The sequence below is a fragment of the Cucurbita moschata genome, unplaced genomic scaffold (genome assembly GCF_002738365.1).
Source record: "Cucurbita moschata cultivar Rifu unplaced genomic scaffold, Cmos_1.0 Cmo_Scf00004, whole genome shotgun sequence".
NCBI classification, from domain to species: Eukaryota; Viridiplantae; Streptophyta; class Magnoliopsida; order Cucurbitales; family Cucurbitaceae; genus Cucurbita; species Cucurbita moschata.
This window is the reverse complement of record NW_019268520.1, coordinates 2,604,406-2,626,251: the sequence shown is the minus strand read 5'-3', so window position 1 is coordinate 2,626,251 and position 21,846 is coordinate 2,604,406. Positions and strand designations below refer to the sequence as shown.

General features: G+C 35.2%; 5 protein-coding genes across 6 annotated transcripts; 1 reads left to right on the top strand and 4 right to left on the bottom strand.

The window, feature by feature from the left end:
• Positions 1-1,185: 1,185 nt before the first annotated feature.
• Positions 1,186-6,373, bottom strand: LOC111442221 (MLP-like protein 34). The gene is made up of 3 exons (XM_023079526.1): positions 6,175-6,373; positions 5,129-5,454; positions 1,186-1,260 (listed from the first exon to the last, which is right to left on the bottom strand). Exons 1-2 carry the CDS (start codon positions 6,359-6,361, stop codon positions 5,180-5,182), a joined length of 462 nt encoding a protein of 153 aa, XP_022935294.1. The 5' UTR covers positions 6,362-6,373; the 3' UTR covers positions 1,186-1,260; positions 5,129-5,179.
• Positions 1,254-2,359, bottom strand: LOC111442222 (MLP-like protein 43). Its single transcript, XM_023079528.1, has 2 exons — positions 2,160-2,359; positions 1,254-1,602 (listed from the first exon to the last, which is right to left on the bottom strand). Exons 1-2 carry the CDS (start codon positions 2,344-2,346, stop codon positions 1,328-1,330), a joined length of 462 nt encoding a protein of 153 aa, XP_022935296.1. The 5' UTR covers positions 2,347-2,359; the 3' UTR covers positions 1,254-1,327.
• Positions 6,374-7,973: 1,600 nt separating the features above from the next.
• On the bottom strand, positions 7,974-8,634 carry LOC111442223 (probable calcium-binding protein CML28). Its single transcript, XM_023079529.1, has one exon. It carries the CDS (start codon positions 8,349-8,351, stop codon positions 8,100-8,102), a length of 252 nt encoding a protein of 83 aa, XP_022935297.1. The 5' UTR covers positions 8,352-8,634; the 3' UTR covers positions 7,974-8,099.
• A 1,474-nt stretch (positions 8,635-10,108) lies between these two features.
• LOC111442220 (probable fructokinase-6, chloroplastic) lies at positions 10,109-15,814 on the bottom strand. Its single transcript, XM_023079525.1, has 7 exons — positions 15,382-15,814; positions 13,871-14,082; positions 13,058-13,270; positions 12,701-12,898; positions 12,438-12,575; positions 11,522-11,638; positions 10,109-10,482 (listed from the first exon to the last, which is right to left on the bottom strand). The coding sequence occupies exons 1-7, from the start codon at positions 15,521-15,523 to the stop codon at positions 10,348-10,350; spliced, it is 1,155 nt and encodes a 384-aa protein (XP_022935293.1). The 5' UTR covers positions 15,524-15,814; the 3' UTR covers positions 10,109-10,347.
• Positions 15,815-16,387: 573 nt separating this feature from the next.
• Positions 16,388-21,043, top strand: LOC111442377 (double-stranded RNA-binding protein 4-like). 2 transcript variants are annotated; one of them, XM_023079765.1, is made up of 6 exons: positions 16,388-16,744; positions 18,058-18,311; positions 19,335-19,545; positions 19,658-19,862; positions 19,893-20,075; positions 20,662-21,043. In XM_023079765.1, the coding sequence occupies exons 1-6, from the start codon at positions 16,522-16,524 to the stop codon at positions 20,708-20,710; spliced, it is 1,125 nt and encodes a 374-aa protein (XP_022935533.1). In that variant the 5' UTR covers positions 16,388-16,521; the 3' UTR covers positions 20,711-21,043. The 2 variants fall into 2 exon arrangements, with proteins under 2 accessions (XP_022935533.1, XP_022935532.1); XM_023079764.1 differs by having other exon boundaries at positions 19,658-20,075.
• The last annotated feature ends 803 nt before the right edge of the window (positions 21,044-21,846 follow it).

Sequence of the window (21,846 nt, the reverse complement as noted above, 5' to 3'; positions counted from 1 at the left end):
TGGGTTTTTAGAGGTAGAATTTCAAGATCGTGTAGAAGAAAAAATTATTAGAACACTACTCGAAAAAAGGTCAAGAACCCAAGAAAAATATAGATCAGATTAAGCTTATTTTCGATCTCACCAAATTTACCGTTGAGACCGTGAAAATAAGGTGAAATTTTGCATGACAAGATTTTGGTATCAACCGTTGTCATCTATGGGGATGAGAGTGTTTTGTCAGAGATGCATGATCGAAAAAAATAAAGATTATATACAGTTTGTTCTCGATCTCACTAAATTTACTGTTGAGGCCGTAAAAGTCAAGTGAGATTTTTTAAGGTAATATTTTAGCATCAACAATTGGCGTATGTGGGGTCGTGAAAGTCTATATGATCGAAAAAATAAAGATCATATAGACTTCATTATTCACAAAAAATAAAGTGACTCGATGATCACTTCACCTTCAAGAAATCAATATCATCTTTCTAAAAAAACTCAAAGATGGTCACCCGATGATCACGTCACCTTCCAACACTTTGAAGAGGACTTATGTATGTACATCGCATTTAAGGGGTCGTTTGGTTGAAAGTTGTTTAAGATATCTAAAAATCATATAAAAATATTTGGTGGGCATGAAATACTATCAGAATTTCATATAAATAAATAATATTAATGTTTGGTTCAACCACTACTAACAATTTAATTATATTACATAATTTTAGATGCGTGACACTCTATAAGGGAGGGGTACATGAATGAACCAATACTAGAGTGCGATCCTAAAACTAAGATGATTAAGAAAATCTGAAAGGAAATGAAATTTACTACCAATATAAACAATGTGAACCTTCTTTTTTTGGTGTCGAATTCAGATTTTGGATCGTGATCTGAATTTTGAGCATGAATAGTTACATAATTAATTGTTTTTTATTTGTATTAAGATGAATTATTAACAATATCATTAAAAGGTTGAAAGCATTGACGATTTCACTTTGAACACTATGAGAAGAATGAATCATTTTTTTATAAAGGTATGGAAGCCTCTCTCGACGCGTTTTAAAACCGTGAGGCTGACGGTGATACGTAACGAGTCAAAACGAACAATATTTATTAGCGGTAGATTTAAGCGATTATAAACACACTTAAAATCAAATTTTTTTCACTGCGTTTTTAAGAGCATTGACACACACACATACATAACCTTTGGATCAAATATAAACACACATTTTCACCAAAGCCCACATAATTATACAACATAACATTACATTACACATAAAAGTTCTTACTTAAGAGCAAACCAATTAGAAAAAGCATGAACTTAGTGCATACACTTGGTTGTTTTAGGGGTTTAGTTCCGATAAAGATAAGCATCGAAACCTTTGGTAACTTGGAGAGCCAATTCCAGGTAGGTTTCTGGTGAAGCTACGTTTTGATGTGCCTTTTCATACTCAATTGTCCATTTTGCAAAGTTTGCTCCCACTTTGTTTAAGTCTCCACTAACAGTTTCAAGTTTTACTCTGAAAGCTTTGTAATGCTTTAGTGCATCTCCTTCAACAACTTCATAAATTATGGTCCTTGCTTCATCCATAACTCTCATCCGTACCTTTGCTGCTTCTGGAAATCCTGTTAATTTGTTCATCATTCAAACACCCTTTTTTTAGTATCTTCATGCATCAACAACCATACAAAATTTGATCTCCTACTCTGCTAGCAAATATTATCTGCTTTAGCCCGTTACATATCGTCGTCTATTAGAGAGAGGTTTTCACACCCTTAAAAGGGATAGTTCACTCTCTTCATTGGCCTTGATAGCATATTGTCCGGTGTCTGAGTCTGATACCATTTATAACCACTTAAACACACTGCTAACAAATAGTTTTAAAATACGTATATTAAATAGAGGTTTTCATACCTTTATAAGTAATGTTTTGTTCCATTCTCCTACTGACTGACGTCCGATTTCACAAGCTAAGATATTATAATTTTAATCAACTGTTTACAATTTTTAATCTCTACCCTATAAATTACTACATATGATAAAAACTCGAAAACTAGAGATTGATCGTCTTTTCAAAATTCGTAAAGATTAAAATAAACATTTTAAAAGACAAACATAGGATTTAAACCTAAAAGAAATTGAAGAAAACAGCCAAATAATAATAATAATGATAATATCTCACCAAGGTGGTATTTCCATTGCACAACACTCCCATCGTCGAAGTTTTGTCCTTCCAAAAAGTGGAAGCTCTGGAAACGATCAGGGAACATATGGACCAAATCGCCCATATGGTTCCTGAAGAAGCCATAGAACTTCTCAGGAGACGATTTCAGCTGAACCTTTCCCCAAATGCTATCACTTTGGCTCATTTTGTTTTGATTTGATTCAAAGTTTAAGCCAAGTGAGGGATTTTGTAGTGTATTTGTGTGAATATTTTAGGGATGATTTGAACTTCCACTCAATAATTTGGCCCAACTTTTTATATTTTTTAACCCTCTTGTGACACTTCATCATACACATTTTTCCCCCACTAACTCGTATTAAAATCCAGTTTGTGGAGTTGTTATCTCTTGGAGATCAGCTTAAGATTGTAAAATAATCTCTAGTTTGTTTTATGAGTTCATTTTGGCTCAATCCACTTGACAAATAATTTTTGGGAAGCCTTTTTGTTTCTCATTTTTAAAGATGTTTGATCATTTTTTTCTTGTTGCTTGTTTAAGTTTCATTTGGGTTTTTTTAATCTTAAAAAAAATCAATATTGAGATTTCTAAGTAGAATGTTAAGGACTTGGGATGGGTGTTTTTTAATGAGTATGTATTGTATGTATGTTATGGTAAATTAACGTTGTGTTCTTAGGTTGAGATTTCTAAGAAGCGTGTTGTTTTATGTTTATGCAAAACTAGAAAGAGAATATGCATGACTAGAATACGAGTTGATCAATATGGATGAGTATGTTATGCATGATATAAAAAATTATCAAAATGCATCTGTAGTGAGATTTGTGATGAATTTTGTTTTATATGCTTTTAAGAAAAGAGGATGGGTTTTTGTGATATGTGCTCCGATGATTTATGGATGGTATCTTCTCGTTAAGCTTCTTTGCTTGTATGTTTGCAATGATATAGTATGTGTTAGTTCCACGTGTTTGATTCTGTGTTCTCCCTGTAGACTGTGCTCATATGTACAGACCTAGGGCGTTAGAGTTAGGTTGACTAGAAAATGACCTAGATCTGGATGCCTCTAGTAGACTGAGCACCTTAGGATCGTGATCGAAAGTCAAAAGGTCTACACCTAGTGCTCCCAGACTAAGAAAGACTCGAGGGGTCAGAACAAAGCAACCTGGAATTAGAAGTTTGCGTTAAGCTACCCAGTCGCCTTAGGAATCCAATAAACCTCCTCAACACCCAGATATGATTAAGGTGAAGTTTAAATTATGGATTACGTGCTTAAGGGATCGATAAGAATATCTCTATATCAAAACATGCATGAGAGAACTGAGTTAAAATTAATACGCTACAACTAATGTGATTTACATGTTGACTCAGGTAAGTACGTTTCCAAGTACGTTTCCAGTAGACCATGCACCCCATGATCATGAGCAATCAATGGTTTAGATCTGTTTGCACCAAAAGATTGGGTTAGCTTGTGGAGTTAATCTTTGGACGTTCTAAAATGAGATGGAATTCAAACCACCTAGACACCCCTAAGAACCTAGCAAACCTCCACAGTATCTATGAATGACAAAGGTAGCTCTCCTAGGCGGATAGCAGCTAGTATAGTGTTTAAGGACCTCCACTTCCTTTTCCACTCCGGTACGGTATCGTTGTGCTAGGCATGAGACTAGTTAGGGATGTGTGACTTAGTGGTTTGATGGATTACCGTGCACGGTGGATTCTTCCTGTGGTAGGGTGTTGATCATGTGAGTAATCTGTGGTTACCAGCACGGAGGATCCGTCCTGCGAGAGAGTGTTGACCATGTAGGTAACCTTTGGATCTAGCATGTATGGGGGGTAGCGCCCCCAACCTCAAGCGACTACATGGCCTATGAGATGGGTTTGTCAACTAATCTCCCTTGGATGACAAGTAGGCTAGTACTTACCCTCTTGTCCCCACCCAAAAATATGATGATTAAGAAAAGAAATGAAAGTTAGAGTACAAACAGTATCTTTTTTTTATGTCAAATAGAGATTCTGAATTATCTGAATCTTAAGCATGAATAGTCACCTAACTTTTTTTTTTTTTTATTAAGTTAAATTATTAACAATATCATTAAAAATTTGAAAGCATTGATATTTCATTTCGAACCTTGTGAGATCCCACATCGGTAGTAGAGAGGAACAAAGCATTCCTTATAAGAATATGGAAGTCTCTCCCCAGCAAACTCGTTTTAAAACTATGAGGCTAATGGTGATACATAACAAGCCAACGCATACAGTATTTGTTAGCTTGACCAGAGGGTTCAGGGGGTGTGCGAGCGCCTTAGGGATTCACACTCGCACGTGTGAGACGTGTGCACATCCAATTTGTCCGAGAGTGGAGGCTACCCTATAATGTTAGAAATAGGTCCCTAAATCATGATTGCATGTGTTTAGGGTTTATATGGCTCCCAATAGTAAAGCCAAGGCGCACTTGTACGGAGCACGGCATCATCGCAAGTAGAAACTATGGCACGTGTATAGGTTAGTCACATATTTAAATTCCTAGTTTTAGGTTAGAATAGGTTGTTTTGCATTTCTTCGTTTTAAATTAGTTTGTATTTGTTTTTGTTTTGTTTAAACTTGAGTATTTCGTATTTAAACACGTAACACCATGGTTGTATTTTCTATAGAAAAGTTGTTTTAAACTTTTTCAAAGTTTATGTTATAAATGATTTCATTTTAAGAGTTATATTTCCGCATTAGAGATGAGCATGAAATGTTAATAGCGACTCCTAAGTATGTAGGAATTTAGAGTCGTTACAATATCCGTTAGCGATAGGCTTAGACTATTACAAACACACTTGAAATCAAATTTCCCATTGAGTTTCTAAGAGCGTTGACACACATATACATAACTTTTCAATCAAATATAAACACACATTTTCACCAAAGCCCACATAATTATACAACACAACATTACATTACACATAGAAGTTCTTATTTAAAGAGCAAACCAAGTAGAAAAGGCATTAACTTAGGGCATGCACTTAGTTGTTATAGAGGTTTAGTTCCGATAAAGATAAGCATCGAGACCTTTGCTGACTTTGAGAGCCAATTCCATGTAGGTTTCTGGTGAAGGAACGTTTTCATGAGCCTTTTCATACTCAATTGTCCATTTTGCAAAGCTTCCTCCCACTTTGTTTAACCCTCCACTAACAGTTTCAAGTTTGGCTCTGAAAACTTTGTAATGCTTTAGTGCATCTCCTTCAACAACTTCATAAATTATGGTCCTTGCTTCATCCCTATTCTTCATCTTTATCTTTACTGCTTCTGGAATTCCTGTTCATTTGTTCATCATTCAACACCCTTTCTTTAGTATCTTCATGCGTCAACAACCATACGTTCCGGTGTAAAATTTGATCTCGTTTGATATCGATTTTGTTCTTAATTTTCTACTAAATGTAATAACTCAAGCCCATTGCTAGCAAATATTGTCTGTTTTAACTCGTTATGTATCGTCGTCAACCTTATAATTTTAAAACGCGTTTGTTAAGGAGAGGTTTCCACACCCAATGTTTCGTTTTCTCTCTCAACCGACGTGGGATCTCACTCTAAAAGATCGCTTAGCTAGTAAATATTGTCTGTTTTAGCTAGTTATGTATCATCGTCAACCTTATGGTTTCAAAACCCGTCTGTTAGGGAGCGGTTTCCACACCCTTATAATGAATGTTTCGTTTTCTCCTTAACTGATGTGGGATCTCACACTAAAAGACGGTAGTAGTATTTACTTTTTTTTTTTTTCAAACTAACTATTTTAGAATTATGCCCAAGTTTATTTTGTTAAGTATTATTAAAAAATAAACTTATAAAGTTAAATATTGTTCGACTAGCTAAGATATTATAACTTTAACCAACCGTTTAGAAATTTTAATCTCTACCCTATAAATTACCGGTCTAGACAAATAATAGACATGGTAAAACTCAAAAACCAGAGCTTGAGATCGTAAAGATTAAAGTAAACATTTTAAAAGTCGAAAAAACGAGATAATAATATCTCACCGAGGTGGTATTTCCAGTGCACGACGCTGCCATCGTCGAAGTTTTGTCCTTCAACAAAGTGGAAGCTCTGGAAGTGGTCAGGGAACATATGGACCAAATCGCCCATATGGTTCCTGAAGAAGCCAAAGAACTTCTCAGGAGACGATTTTAGCTGAACCTTTCCCCAAATGCTTTCAATTTGGCTCATTTTGTTTTGATTTGATTCAAAGCTTAAGCCAGGAGAGGCATTTTATAGTGTATTTGGGTGAATATTTTAGGGATGATTTGAACTTCCACTCAATAATTTGGCCCAACTTTTTATATTTTTTAACCCTCTTTATCACACTTCATCATACACATTTTCCCCCCACTAACTATGTATTTAAATCCAGTTTGTGGAGTTGTTATCTCTTAACATTTTTTAACCCGGGCCCATCGAGTCATTACATTAATTAATCCATATAGTTCGTTTTGGTCCATTACGTATTGCCGTCAGTTTCACAATTTTAAAACGCATCTACTTTTATAATAAATGTTTTATTCTCCTCTACAACGGAGGTGAGATCTCACAACGGAGTGAGTTTGCTTACGTATGGAATAGAATACGAAATAATTTTTTTTTTTTTTTTGTATTGGATTGTTGTTTGGCACTATTGAATAATGGAGTTTCCACTTTTTAAATGATGTAGTTTAATGGCCTCTTATATAAAATATCCATCAAATTTGTCCGACTTTGTTTTAAAAAATACCTTTAATAAACAAATATTCTAAAATAAAAGAATGAAAATTATTGGGATGATTGTCACTTTTTTTTTTATTATTATTATTTAAAAAAAATATATTATTTATCCATAATATATGTTATATTAATAATTAAAATTTTATTAAACTCAAATGTTAAACATTTATAAGTTGCAATGTCTCACTAACATCGATTACAAACGTCAAGTATTCTTAATTTTCATAATAATTTTGAAAATATGATAAGGATGGGTTAGGTTGTTACAAACGTCAAGTATTCTTAATTTTCATAATAATTTTGAAAATATGATAAGGATGGGTTAGGTTGGTTTGGGTTGTAACCTTATTCGAGTTGGTCGGGTTGACTAAAAAAAATGTCAACCCATTAACCGACCTGAAATTTCGATTTCCCAAAAATTCAACTAACTCATACTTAAAAAAATCTAACTCAACCCAATTTTTATGGTTTGAATTGAGTAGTCCAAATTATCGAATTAGTGAGTGTTAAAATAAATAATGTCACGAATATCTTTTAATTTTTACGCAAATTAATCAAATCAATTTTTTTTTTTTTTGACAAAAATAAAATAATAATAAACACTTAAAAGTATTTTATTTAAACCACCTTCATAGTTCACAAATAAATTTAAAACTTTTTAAAGTTTATAGCTTAAACAACCTCAAATTTTGGGTATTTTATAATTTAACAAAAACTTTATTATTATTATTATTATTATTTGGGTGCAAAAATGGACATTTTATTAATTTAACCAAAACTATATGATCGGGCTATCATTACATGCATATGATGGACACTTTCAAACTAATTCCGGCAAACAATAATCCATACTTTAAAGTTTTTATTAAAATAAATAGCAATTCAAACATAACACTAAAATTCAAACGACCATGTTTACAATTCGAATCAAAATGAAGATTCAAAATCTTAATATGAATCTTAGGCATGAAACTGATGGGCATGTCATATTTTTAAATGGAATTAGAGGGACGGAACACATAATTGAAATAAGAGTAAAAACATCTCCGAAGAACACATAATTGAAATAGTAATGTATATTTTTTTATATATATTATGTGGTACAAACACAACACGAAGAACAGGAAGAATAAGCCTCCTTGGTTGAAGCCATATTCATATTTTCTTCTTCATCGTCTCATTTATCAGATCAAAACAAAAAAGGAAATTAAAACGCCTTCGCAAAATCTTTCATCAACGCGCGATTATCCTTCGCGAAATCCGCGAACTCTTCCAACGTTATGAACCCATCGCCGTCTTTGTCAATCGCGTCCATCATCCTCTTCGCCTCCTCCGCGTTCACTCCCAATCCGTTCAACGCATCGACCAGCTCCGCCGCCGATATCATCCCGTCGCCGTTCGCGTCGAATCGCTTGAAGATCCTCTCGCACTCGGCTGCGCTTATGTCACTCTCCGCCATTTCTACAGCTTCGATTCCGAGTAATCTTGCTTGGAGGCGACTCCTTCGTTCTCCTACTCTTCTTTTTTTTTTTTTTTTTTTTTTTTTTTTCTTTTCCTCTGTTCCATTAATAATCTCTGTTTTGCCCTAATTTTTTGGCATTGGAACCACCTGGTGTCGTCTCCTTCTTCGAGATTGTTCCGTTGAACTGATTTTTGCTCAATTTAGGGCTTTCTGATTTCTGATCTGCGAATAATATGGCGATGTCCGCCAACACTTTCTCGGATCGCTTCAATTTTTAATCAACTTTTTTCAACTGATTTTGCTCCAATTTAACTCCTAATTCTTTAAGATTTCAAATTGCAAATTTAATTATAGATCGGTGTAAATTAGAAATTTTAATTTTTAAAATGTGTTCATCATCAAGTTTTTAAAAATCTAACCGTAAGTTCTTTAATTATGTGTATAATGTGTCACATTATTTAAAATTTATAAATTTATTGATACAATATTAATTTTAGAAATAAATACATTTTTGGATTTTGAGATTTGGGTTACATTTGATGATTTGAGTTTTTAAGTTCATATTTTAGTGTCTAGATTTCATGAATATTTAAAAAAATAAAAGTTTAGGTAACACTTTTTCGGCAGTGGAGAAAGAATTTGAGTCATTTTTGGGTATCATGCCCCACGAGTGAGTTGCCAAGTGCCTCCTAGCCTAGAAGAGAGGGCTCCTTCCGGGCAAGGTTCCTTAGGCTCTGTTCCGGTTCAGGTTCCGGTTTGAGGTTGAGTCTTCCAAAGCAACTAAGGGAAAGAAGGATTTACTCATTTACCTGCTCCTTCACTGCTATGAAGTTACATATCGTTGTCAGCTTTAAAATTTTAAAATGTGTTTCTCTACCATGCGTTGGTTAGAAGAAGTTTCCACACCCTTATAATAATAGATATTGTCTGTTTTAGCCCGAACATGTTTGTTAGAGAGAAGTTTCGATACCCTTACAAGAAATGTTTCATTCCTCTCTTTCGAACATGTTTGTTAGAGAGAGGTTTCCACACGCTTATAAGAAATGTTTCATTCCTCTCTCTTTCGAACATGTTTGTTAGAGAGAGGTTTCCACACGCTTATAAGGAATGTTTCGTTCCCCTCGTAAAGATGGGATTTCATAATTCACTCCCTTAGTATCTCTTTCGAACATGTTTGTTAGAGAGAGGTTTCCACACCCCTATAAGGAATGTTTCGTTCCCCTCACAAAGATGGGATTTTATAATTCCTCACAGAGATGGGATTTCATAATTCCTCACAGAGATGGGATTTCATAATTCACTCCCTGGTAGTCCAGCATCTTCGCAGGCACACCGTCCCGTGTCTAGTTCTAATACCATTTGTAACAGCCAAAACACACTATTTACAGATATTGTCCACGTGTCTAGTTCTAATACCATTTGTAACAGCCAAAACACACTATTTACCGATATTGTCCACATGTCTAGTTCTAATACCATTTGTAACAGCCAAAACACACTATTTACAGATATTGTCCACATACGTTAACTTCACGATTTTAAAATACGTTTGTTAAGGAGAGGTTTTCACACCCTTTTACCCGAAATGTTTTGTTCCCCTATCCAAACGATGTCAGACTTCACACTTTTATGATTTTCCCTCACTTCTTTAATACCAGTAAACTTAAAAAAAAATGATTAAGAAAATACACTTATTATAATAGAATCAAAATCAGGAGGCCGTCGGCTAAAAAGCCGTTACAAGACACAGAACATGGCAGCAACAAGAGCAACGTCGTTCATTGTTGGTCGTTTCATTACCATAAATGGCTAAAACATGGCCATTCAATACAATGGAACATCCAATCTACTGAAACAACAACAACAACAACAATTTCACAGTATCTTACAGCCGAAACAATTGAGAGAGAGAAGCTAAAATCTGCCCAAAATTTGTGGAAATGAAGTGTTGAGTATTATTATACATACAGATATAGATAGAAAGACGAAGGGCTTAGGACACAGTTTTGAAGATTGCATTAAGAACAGCATCTTTGTCTGGTAAAGCAGGGATGGCCCCTCTTTCCATAACAGTCAATGCACCACAAGCATTGGCAAACAGCAGAGCATCTCTAAGTTTGTCTTCCTTCTACAAGGTTTCAAAATAGACACATAAACGGTTATTTCACTTGCCACCTTTCTGACAAGAACCAGTAACATCACAGTGTTTTTTTGAAGTAAATAAGGTTTTGAACACTTTGAAAGGGTTATATGAAGTATTGGAAATTGCAGAAAATGAGATGCAAAACAAACACTCTGAATAAGCATGATTTTCTGGTGTTTGTGATATTTTAAACCGATTTCGTATGCTGAAATCTACGGGTGCGAGCCTAAACTGAAAAACTCGAGTGGGTTCAAAGAGTTTGAAGTATTTTACACCGAACAATAAAGTCTAATTAATTCTCCAAATTTACAAATCAATCACAATAAACATAATTGTAGCGACCCAAGCCCACTGCTAGTAGATGTTGTCTTCTTTGGACATTCCCTTTCAGGATTTTCCTCAAGGTTTTTAAAATGTATCGGCTAGAGAGAGGTTTCTACACTCTTATAAACAATGTTTCGTTCTCCTCCCAAACCGACGTGGGATCTCACAATCCACCCCCCTTCGAGACCCAGCATCCTCGCTGACACTCGTTCCTAGACTCCTCGCTGGCACATGAGCTCGGCCTTCTCATTGACACATCGCTCGATGTCTAGCTCTGATACCATTTGTAATGGCCCAAGTCCACTGCTAGCAGATATTGTCCTCTTTGGACTTTCCTTTTCGAACTTCCCCTCAAAATTTTTAAAACGCGTTTGCTAGGAAGGAAGAAGTTTCCACACCTTTATAAACAATGTTTCGTTCTTCTCCCAAATCGAGGTGAGATCTTACCGTAATAATCTAGCATCAATATGCTTTTGGGTTTAATTTAAAGGTAGTTTTGTTTGGTTTCAAAGCAAGAGGCTCTATTCGAATTCGTACGTTGTCATGTCCTTCCCAATTAACATTAAGGACTCATTGAGTTCAGTGATAGTTTAAAATTTGTCATGTTCAAAAACGAGTCGAAAAGGAGCAAAAAAAAAAGCATTTCAGAGGTGGTCATGAACTCTACAAAATATGCAGAGCTTCAATTCAGAAAAGGTACCTGAAGCAAAGAGAGGTCAGTGGCTAGCTGAGACAAAATGCCAGCAACAAAAGCATCCCCTGCACCAGTGGTGTCAATTGCATCTACCTTTAGACCCTTCACTCTTCCACTGAATTCCTGCATAACACATATCACATGGACTCTCAAATTAAGCATAATGCTACCGGTTACGACTTTCTTAACGAGTAGATCATTGAAATCTAGGAGGCGTCAAAAATAGTGCGTACGGGATTATATTTTACTGCGACATGTTGATAAACTTAATTAGAATATCTTTTATCACATTAAAATTTAAGTTCAAGTTTGAATAACAAAGGGAGATAAGATATTAGATATCTGCTCATGAGGTTCCACATGCCTGTTGATACGTCACAAGTTTGTGATTTGTGATTCAAGAAAAGAATAGGTGGCTGCGTGCCCATTCCAAACCTCTTTTACTTGCTTTCATGTTAGATAGACCTTTACTATTCTTACTGTGTCAATACTGGAGTGTATAATCGGTCACCAAAATCATGTCTACGTCCACTAAGGCTAAAATGCCCCAAAATGTACTATAGGAGGATGTGACTAGTCATCAATTCTTTCTACCCGGGTTATGTGCTATCAAACCCGTGGTTGTTACTTGTTTGTTTTTAGCCTATAACATTGTTTTCTTACCAAAAAAAAAAAAAAAAAAAATTCAACGCATTTCCTCACTCATGTTTTCTAAAACATTATCTCTCAAACGTGACCAAGGCTCGATCATACGTCCAAATGGTCCGCGACTTACCATTTTCATATGGCTGACTTGTTCACCAAGTTGGAACAAATGCTGCACAATCGCTGTCTCTCTACCGAGTTTTTTGGTTTTTAAATGTTTTTCTGTATACGTCGTTCGTTGTATGCAACACATGAGCACAATGTATGGGATGCTTACCTTGGTATAATATCTACAACCACCAGGACCTTCAGTGACCAGCAGCAATTTAAGATTTGGATGAAACAGTTTACGAACAACAGCATCATCAAATGGATCTTCTCCCCTTGTCAGAAAACTAATCTCTTCTTCACTTATCTGCAAATGTTTATATATGTCAGCTATCTCCGTTCCTTTATTTGATATCTGTTTTTCAATTTCAGATTGACCAGACAGCTCAGTTATGCCCACAAATGATATCATCGGAAAAGAATGAAAACTACCTTAATAATATCAGCAATATCCCATATGCTTAGAATCCCTTCAATGGCACTCTCTGCAGACGGCCACAGAGGGAGCCTCAAATTAGGATCATAGGAGAGAACTGCACCGGCATCTTTCGCGGCTTTTGCAGCAGCGATGTGAGCCGACTTGCATGGTTCAGTAATAAGACTGATAGAACCATAATGAAAGATCTTTGCCTGGAAAGGAATTGATAAAGCAGATCAAATATAAGCTTAGTAGTTTAGGATATAGAGCTTTGAACTTTAAACGGACTATAATAACACGTGTATGATCCTGACAAACTACTACATGCTCTGCTTTTCTCTGTAAATTGTACCTTCTTAAATTATTAATACCTTCTTGATTAAATCATAATTGAGTTCAGATTCCTGAAGTAACATGTCAGCACTAGGGTTGCGATAAAACATGAACTCGCGTTCCCCATCATTCCTCAACGTAACAAACGCTAAAGCAGTTCGTGCTCCAGGATCGAATAGCATCCCTTCACCGCTCACATTGTTTTCCTTCAAGATATCAGCAAGCATGTAGCCAAATTCATCTGCACCAACCTGTGAATGTTGTTAAGAAAATCTGTGAAACCGTGCATGGAAAAACGTATCTTCCATTCTTTATTGCAGTACTTTCTCGAAATGTCGAAGTGCCATATGGCAACGAGTGAGCCTCGGTATGGAAGACTGAAATAAATTAGTTTGAAAGTGAAACATTAAAGGAACCCATTGGCTAAGTCAAAACCATCGAGCAAGAAAAAGGTCACACCTATGCGGAACGACCACTTTGAGAAGCCTTATTTTTCAGTTGTGATGGGCATCGACGGGTGTCTACTTTAAAGCTAGCAATGTATGGGCAGGAGCGGGAGAATCCGACTAAAATACGGAGGCTGGTAGATCATTATAACAGCTCAAGCCCACCACTAGCAGATATTGTCTTCTTTGGGGTTTCCCTTTCGGTTTTTAAAACGCGTCTACTAGGAGGAAGTTTTCACACCCTTACAAAAAGTGTTTCGTTCTCCGCCCCAACCGATGTTGGATCTCACAACCATGATGGGCTGCTGTGACATCCTCAATGTGACATGTGCAGCAAAATGCCCTTGTACTCATCTAAACATTCAATTGAAAATTTAACTGTTTCTATATATTTTTTTATATTACCTTGCCTATAAAAGCAGACGAGCCACCAAGACGAGCTATGCCAACGGCGACATTAGCAGGTGCACCACCTGGAGCCTTTTTGAATGCAGGTGCCTCAGCTAAAGACAGTCCATTAGTTGTAGGGACAAAATCAATCAACATTTCTCCAAAACAAACTACAAGAGGCGAATCGTTCGACTCCACCAAACCGCCATCTCCCGAAAATGCCTTCACTATAAGTACGTAAAATATAGTAGAAGGTGTTAGCTCATGCAATGTCACCGAACTCAAAATCTTAAGTCGGTACGTAAACATATATATAATCTTTCAATATTCTTAACACTCGAACTTGTTGCACAGTACTCTTGCTTTGATATAACATTAAATCTCCAAGAACTTAAACAAGTAAGTTGGGGTACATTTAAGCTTTATAATAAATTCTTAATATGAAGAAGCCATCAAAAGACGTTGACCCAAGCATAGTTCAATAGGTATGAAACCTATTGTCGTCTCAGTTGATGATTTAACCCTTTACAGTTAAATTGTTGTAAAAATAATAATAATAAATAAAAAGATCATGGAAAATCAAATTAATATTGTAACAATCCAAACCCACGGTTAGCAGATATTGTCCGCTTTGGCCGTTACGTATCCCAATCAGCCTCACGATTTTGAAACGTGTCTGCTAGGGAGAGGTTTCCACACTCTTATAAGAAATGCTTGGTTCCCCTCTCCAACCCAGGTGCGATCTCACAATCCACCCCCTTAGGAGTCCAATCTCCTTACTGACACACTACCCGGTGTCTGGCTCTGATACCATTTGTAACAGTCCAAACTCACCGCTGGTAGATATTGTCCACTTTGGCCCGTTACGTATCGCCATCAACCTCACGGTTTTAAAACATGTCAACTAGGGAGAAGTTTCCACACTCTAATCAAAAGTGCTTCATTTCCCTCTCCAACCAATGTGGGATCTCACAAATATTAGCAGTTCTCATCGGCTTATTATTTGACATCAATAAGAATTGACTTTCCCAATTTAATTCCCAGCATTTACAATTTATTTCACACTCCACAAACTAATTATATGGCTTCTCCAACCAAGTTTCACTTGGTAAATGTTAGGAATCACGACTCTCCACAATCGTATGATATTGTCCATTTTAAGCATAAGCTCTCATGGTTTTGCTTTGGGCTTCCTCAAAAAGCCTCATACCAATGGAGATGTATACCTTACTTACTTATAAACCCATGATCATTCCCTAAATTAGCCAACGTGGACTTCCTCTAAAAAATTCTCAACAATTGTATTGACATAGCTAAATTAGTGATACAATGTTAGAAATAACTAACCTCCACAATAGTATGATATTGTCCCTTTTGAGCATAAGCTCTCACACTAAATTCTAATAAATTCACTTCACAGATTAACCGAACACCCAATCTTAGCTTGAAATCACAACTAAAGAAAATGACAACAAAACAAAAGCCGAAACAGATCAAATCCAACAATACATTAGAATGAAGTTTACCTTTGAATTTCAAATGGGACTTAGAAACTACACGAGACCGCAAAAACCCAGAAGATTTCACCACCCATTGCCTGTGTCTCAAAGATTCATGCGCAACAGTAGGAAACCCATGGAAACAGAATGCGCCAGAATGAAGAGCCATCGACCCAAAAAAGATGCAAGAACTTGAAATTAAGTATCAAACACTGGATCAGCGAAACGTGGAACAGAGCAATTCCCACCGAATTCAAAATTTAGGGTTCTAAAAAACCGATTGGGGATCAGAATTGACTGATTACGAAATGGATCGATGGGAAAATCGAAGAAGAAGAAGGTTAAATAATGGTTTGGAGTGAGGAACGAGGAGTTGCAGAAATGCAAGGAGTGTTTAGCGGTAAAGACGTTTGTCATTAACTGTGGTGGGGGCTCTTCGGGACAGCCATTGTTTCAGACGACAGATGGATTAGTAAGGGAACACTTATTTTTTCATTTTATTCTTTTAAATTTTTTTAAAATATATATATATTTATTTATTGTCTAAATAATTTTCGACCTTTCAATTTTTTAAACTGATTTAATTATATATATATATATATATATATACATATATCGAAATATTTTTTGTATTATAATTACTCGAAATTTTCCCAATAATTTAAATTAAAGTCATTTACATTTATGAATGCACGATGTTGTTTAAGAACTACTAATCAATGAACTGATTAAATTTAAATTCATTTAATTTAATTTAATGCCCTTAACTTGGTTAAAAATTGTATCAAAATTTATCTTAAATCTTTAATTTTACGGAGACTTAAATAATTTTTACTTCCGGTTAAATTTTCTTTAATTCACCCCATTGAATGTTTATGGGTTTATAATCAAAGAATACCGACACAGTTTATTATCATATAATTTTTTATATTAAAATTAATTTAACTGTAAGTAGAATTGATGTAAGAAGCAACCTTTTTTACGTATGTTAGAATCTGGTCTTATTACCTAACGTCATCACTATCTCATCCTAATTGGAAGGATTAAAAACCCTCGCCCACCCTTCACAGTCCACAGACCGGAAATTTCCCCCGCTATTCATTCATTGCCATTGCCTAATTCTTCCCATTTCAATTTGTTCTCATTGAGTTTCGATAACATTCGATCATGGTGGAAGAATCCGGAACAGTTGAAGCAGTTCCGCAGCAACAATCTTCATTCCCGCCAGATTCGGCTTCGGCTGTTGTTCCAGCTGTTATTCCGGTGGAAAACTCTAATACTCCTCAGCTTGAATCAGATACTCGTCCTCCACCTGTTTTACCGGACGCAATTCTGATTCCGAGTTCGGCTTCAGCTCCGGTTTCGTCTCCGAAACCCTCTGATCTGACTCGTAAGTCTATGGTATTGTTGCCTATCATCGTTTTTTAGGCGTTTTGATTGTTACGGTCTAGTGTTTTTATTTGAGCTAATGCTTTTGTTAGATGATGGATTTCCTCTTCATTTGGTGCATGAAGTTTTCTAGCTGTTTTTTTTTTTTTGTTTCTGTTATAGTGAGAAGCAATTGCACTCCTTCTGTGAGTTCGCGTGGTGCCTGTCTGTGTGTTGAAAAGATAACTCTGTTTTTCTGTATGTATCTACGAAGAGGTCCTGAGAATTCGATCTTAAGTTGCTATGTTTACTTTCATTTTCTTTTCACAATCTTTGGACGCTGGATTATTTTGCGAGTTTGAATACTGGCAGCTGTGTGGTGATGATCTAGAGATTCCTTCTTTGTTCAGTTAAAAAAAATTGGTGGAAAAATTCTCTAGAAGAAATTGTTCTATGTGGTTCTTAGCGCTTCTTAATTGAATCCCAGCCTATCACCTTGCCCTCGATCCCTAGTGGTGTGGCATTCGCGAAAAGAATAGTGATATTTAAATCACCTATTTATTCGTATTTCCTATACTGTTCCTACACTCTCTGGTGTGCTCAATGAGAGATGGATAAACTAAGGACTAATCACTTCAGGCACTAGCTGGTCCTCATTGGAGCAACAAACCCGAATTCTGTGGGGGTTTACTGTCATAGCTCTCTGTTTTGATCTGACAATGAGGACTCTTTCTTTGAAGACCAGTTTCTTGACAATCCTGTGGTGGGTTTAACTCGTAAGTAACCAGATAAGCCTCGAAGAAGTGAAAGATAAATGGGAGGATGTTCTGAATTTTGATCATTTTATTATTGTTCCTTTTCTTTTGCATCTCTCTTGATTTTTCTATTTTCTGTGATTAAAGATGTAGGAGCCTTTTCTTATAATTTCTTTTGCTAGTTCTGCATCTTGGTTTGGCACTCAGGGCTTTGTTATTGTATGGCCTTTTTCTACTTCCATTGCACTCAACGAAAGTAATAAAAAAGAAAGGAAAAAAAGACTTAAGTCATTTACTGAAGTGGAGAGTTTTTCAATATTGGACTTGTCTGGGTACTTATTTGATCTGACGTTGCTGATTGGGGACTTTTGTAACTTTCCACAGCATGGACTCTTCTAATGTCCCGCTTTTCTCTTTCGGGCTGTAATTTAATTATTTATATTTTAATCTAGTTTCCTAATAAAAGTAAAGGTTCCCCACAGTTCTAGTGTGCAGAAATTTGTTATTTGGTGGATCTTTGTTTTCTTGATAAGAACAGAAAAGCATTAATGTTATGACTTTCTTTTACTTGGTTTTGCAGAACTCTTCCTATACAAAAATCATTTGCATGAGTACACTCAAAAGTCAAGGATACCATTACCAGTATATCAGACTTTTGATGAAGGATCTCAAGGCATACCTAAATATAGGTCAACTGTTGTGGTTGATGAGGTACATTATGTGTCTCCTAATACGTTCCGTAATCGAAGGGCAGCTGAACAAGATGCTGCAAGAATTGCTCTCGAGTACATATCAAAAAAGGCTAAGGATGATGGATTTGTTCTCCTTCATGAGGTATGACTTATATGATGAGACTGAAACTTGTTTGGTGGCCTTTGATTTTTAGCATGCTTGTTTCTTTATTTATTTATTTTTATTTTAGGCAACATTGTGGGGGAAATTTCAACCTTCTGAACTTAATGGAAGAAATAGATGCTTTGACCACTATATTATGCTCATGTTGGCTATATTTTTGCTTGTTTAGTTGATTATAGACGCAATTCAATGATGAGATTTCCTACCTAGACTTTCAGTTTGTTACAAATAAGTTTTTATGTATGGAGATTACCTTTTGTAATTTTCTTTCGCAATGTGTACAATAACTTATTTGAATCCAACAGAAACAGTAATTTCTACCCGATATATTTGTTATTGTTCTTGGATGAAAAAATCTTAGTAATAATTGCATGTAATCACTTACGTTGTATAAGATTTCTCATAGTCATAGTCATCGACATTCTCGAAGCTTGGAATTTATCTAATTGATTTTAGTGATAAGGCATTTAGTCTGTCTGAATAAGAAGTTCAGAAATGATGCCTTCGGGAATGAGGTTGTGAGACACTGTTTGCTTTTGTTTGTAGTTCACAGGGATAGGATTCAAATGTATGAGAGAGATAAGCGCAAAAGAATTATAAAAGGGGCTCCAATTGCTAACGTCCTTAGTGATAGAAGTCCAATTGAGAAGTTGGACCTAGCCATGGCTTACACCCATTCCCAAGGACATTCCTTTTCAAGACTCCCCTATTTCTCTCGAGCCAAATGTTCCATAAATTCACAAAAGTAAGCAGTCTGTCAAAAGAAGTCCCTCTATTGCATGCTATAATTTTGATTGTGCCTTATACTTATTTTCTTATTGGTCTTTAATGTTCTGAATGTTTGTTCATGCTGTGTTATGATATTGATTATTGTGTACCAGCACTTCACTAATGGTATTAAATATTGACATGTTGAAAAGAAAACATATATATATTTGATTGCTATACTTTATATTGACTTCGAATCTGATATACAAACTATGTCATTTGTTCTTATTTCAGGATTTGATGCTATGCAAGTCCATTTTGTCTGAATATACGGTGAAAATGAGTTTGAAAAGACCTATGTACACTACTAAACAACATGAAGGCTCGGTTCCAATTTTCCAATCCACCTTGGTTTTCGATGGTGTGGTTTATACTGGTGATATTAGTAGGAGTAAGAAAGAGGCAGAGCAATTGGCAGCACGTGCTGCTATTCTTTCTCTTCATGGTATTTAATTGTTGGAAACAACTTCTGAATTATTTCAAAATACTCGGTGCCTTGTCAAAGTTGCCTTTATTAAATAATAATAATAATAGTTATTGCTACTATTATTTTGTAGATGCAGGAAATCCTAAATCACAAAAAACTCTTGCCGAAATCATTGCATCTAAAGTCCGGCTCCATGCAATGATGCAAAAAGTTAAAGATTCACATCCTTCTCAAATTCAACCGAAATATATGCCTGACAATACAGTGGAACATGTAACAACGACAGTTAATGAAGATAAAGAAGTCAATGGTGCTATTTTGGACAATGTAGTGGCATGTGGTGCAATTTCAGAGATTTGTCCGACAATATCTCATCTTGGACCTGAATTTAGATCAATAAAACCGGAGGCATCATCCCCTTCAGAGAGACTTCCAATAGAATCTGTGCCTTCAACTTCAGAGGAGCCTGTTGGTGATCGTGCAACTGGGTCTAAAAAGCGATCTAAGAACAAGAGAAAGGCTCGTAAGAAACTGTGTATGGAGAACCAGTAAGTCTTCCTCCATGATCTTTTTTCATGAAACTACATCTAACTTTATAATGTATCTTCTCGTTGTTTAGGGTATTACATAATTGTTTACAGTAAACACCAGTCTTGTTACAACTAGAGCTCTTCAATTTGCACATTCATGTTGACGACAAATTTCTGCATTAAGACTACTAGGCTGCAACTTCTTTCAATGAAAAGTTTATTTATTATTACTCTATTTTGAAGTGATTGATATCCTTTCAATGTGGGATGTAGATTTAAATCATGGTAGTCATCAAAGATACTATAATATCTTACAACTTTCTTAATACTCCATATAGTATCTGGTAAGATTTGAGTTGTGCCTATGACCAATAGAGATTTACTTTACTTAATCTGGATGCTCACAACTGTTAAAAATGTAAAGGAAACTGAGGGTCCTTGGTTGTTGTGTATGATATATGTGATATTTTGGGCTACATGATAAGAAAGATGGCATGTCCCCTCGAGTCCTGCAATGTTTTACACGAATAATATTAATTTGCGCTTCTTATGTGTTAGTTATTTCAATAGTATAACCAAATCTTCTTTTGCTAAAAATGAGCAGGGTGGCAACGGGGACGAGTCAAACTGCTCCTTGCTCCATAGCTCAATGACTGTAAAGTATCCTGTATTATAAGTGCTCATCTGCTTCAAAGGTAACATTTAAGAGTAGTTTTGAGTATGAATACCATGAATTCGAGATTCCGCTTCTGTTGTAGGTCTATGTTTGACATCGACCACGCGAGTACACGATCAATCAGTTCATATGTTATTATAAAATATAGTGGTAGCTCTGTAGGCTGTCCTTAGGAGCCAATAAAAAAAACATCACAGATTGGTTTGGATACTCATAGGATTAAGGTTAAGCTTCCTGGCTCAGTTTAATTGTTTATATGATGCATTGAAGTAATATTTGTTAATGCAGGGGTTTGAGATAATATTACATACGCCTGTTGTGACCTTATCTAAAATGATATACTAGTTTTAAAGTTTAGAGACTAAATTTATAATTTTTGACCTTATCTTTTAGATATAATGATATACTAGTTTTAAAGTTTAGAGACTAAATTTATAATTTTTGTTTCCGTGTAAGTTAGATGTTTTAAATTTTAAACTATAAGCTATGTTCATATTAGATATTATGAGTATTTAAGCTTCATATGGTGTGTAAAGTTATAGGTTTCTTCCATTTCTCTAACGTGTGTCACCTTTTTTTTTCTTTAAATAAATACTATGGAATGAGAAATAGCATGTATGAATATCAAAGATAATTAATATCACGAAGTTTGTGTTTCGATATAAAAGAAAATTAATGTTCAAGAATTAATTGTTTATGCTACAAGTATATTAATTGATTTTACAAAAAAAAAATGAATTAGAGTGATATAATATATATATATATATATATATATATATATAACATATTAGTTGACCAAACCCTATAACCTTGCGAAATTTAATTTTAAATTTTAGTTTTTATTAATTAAAAATTTTGGAGAAATCAATATATGCTCTTTTAAAATGATTAACCCATCGTAATTTTCACGCACATACAAAATTTCTTTAAATTTATTAATTTATGGACGAAGTTTAAGTAGGTCGAGAATAATATAATAGAACGATTCATTTACCTATTTACGGCCTATTATTTGTTCCACTAATCCTTTATATTGCAATAACAAATTCACGAGGAACGAATAAATCAAGATAATTTTGAATTCATGCTAGTTTTTTTTTTTTTTTTTTTTTT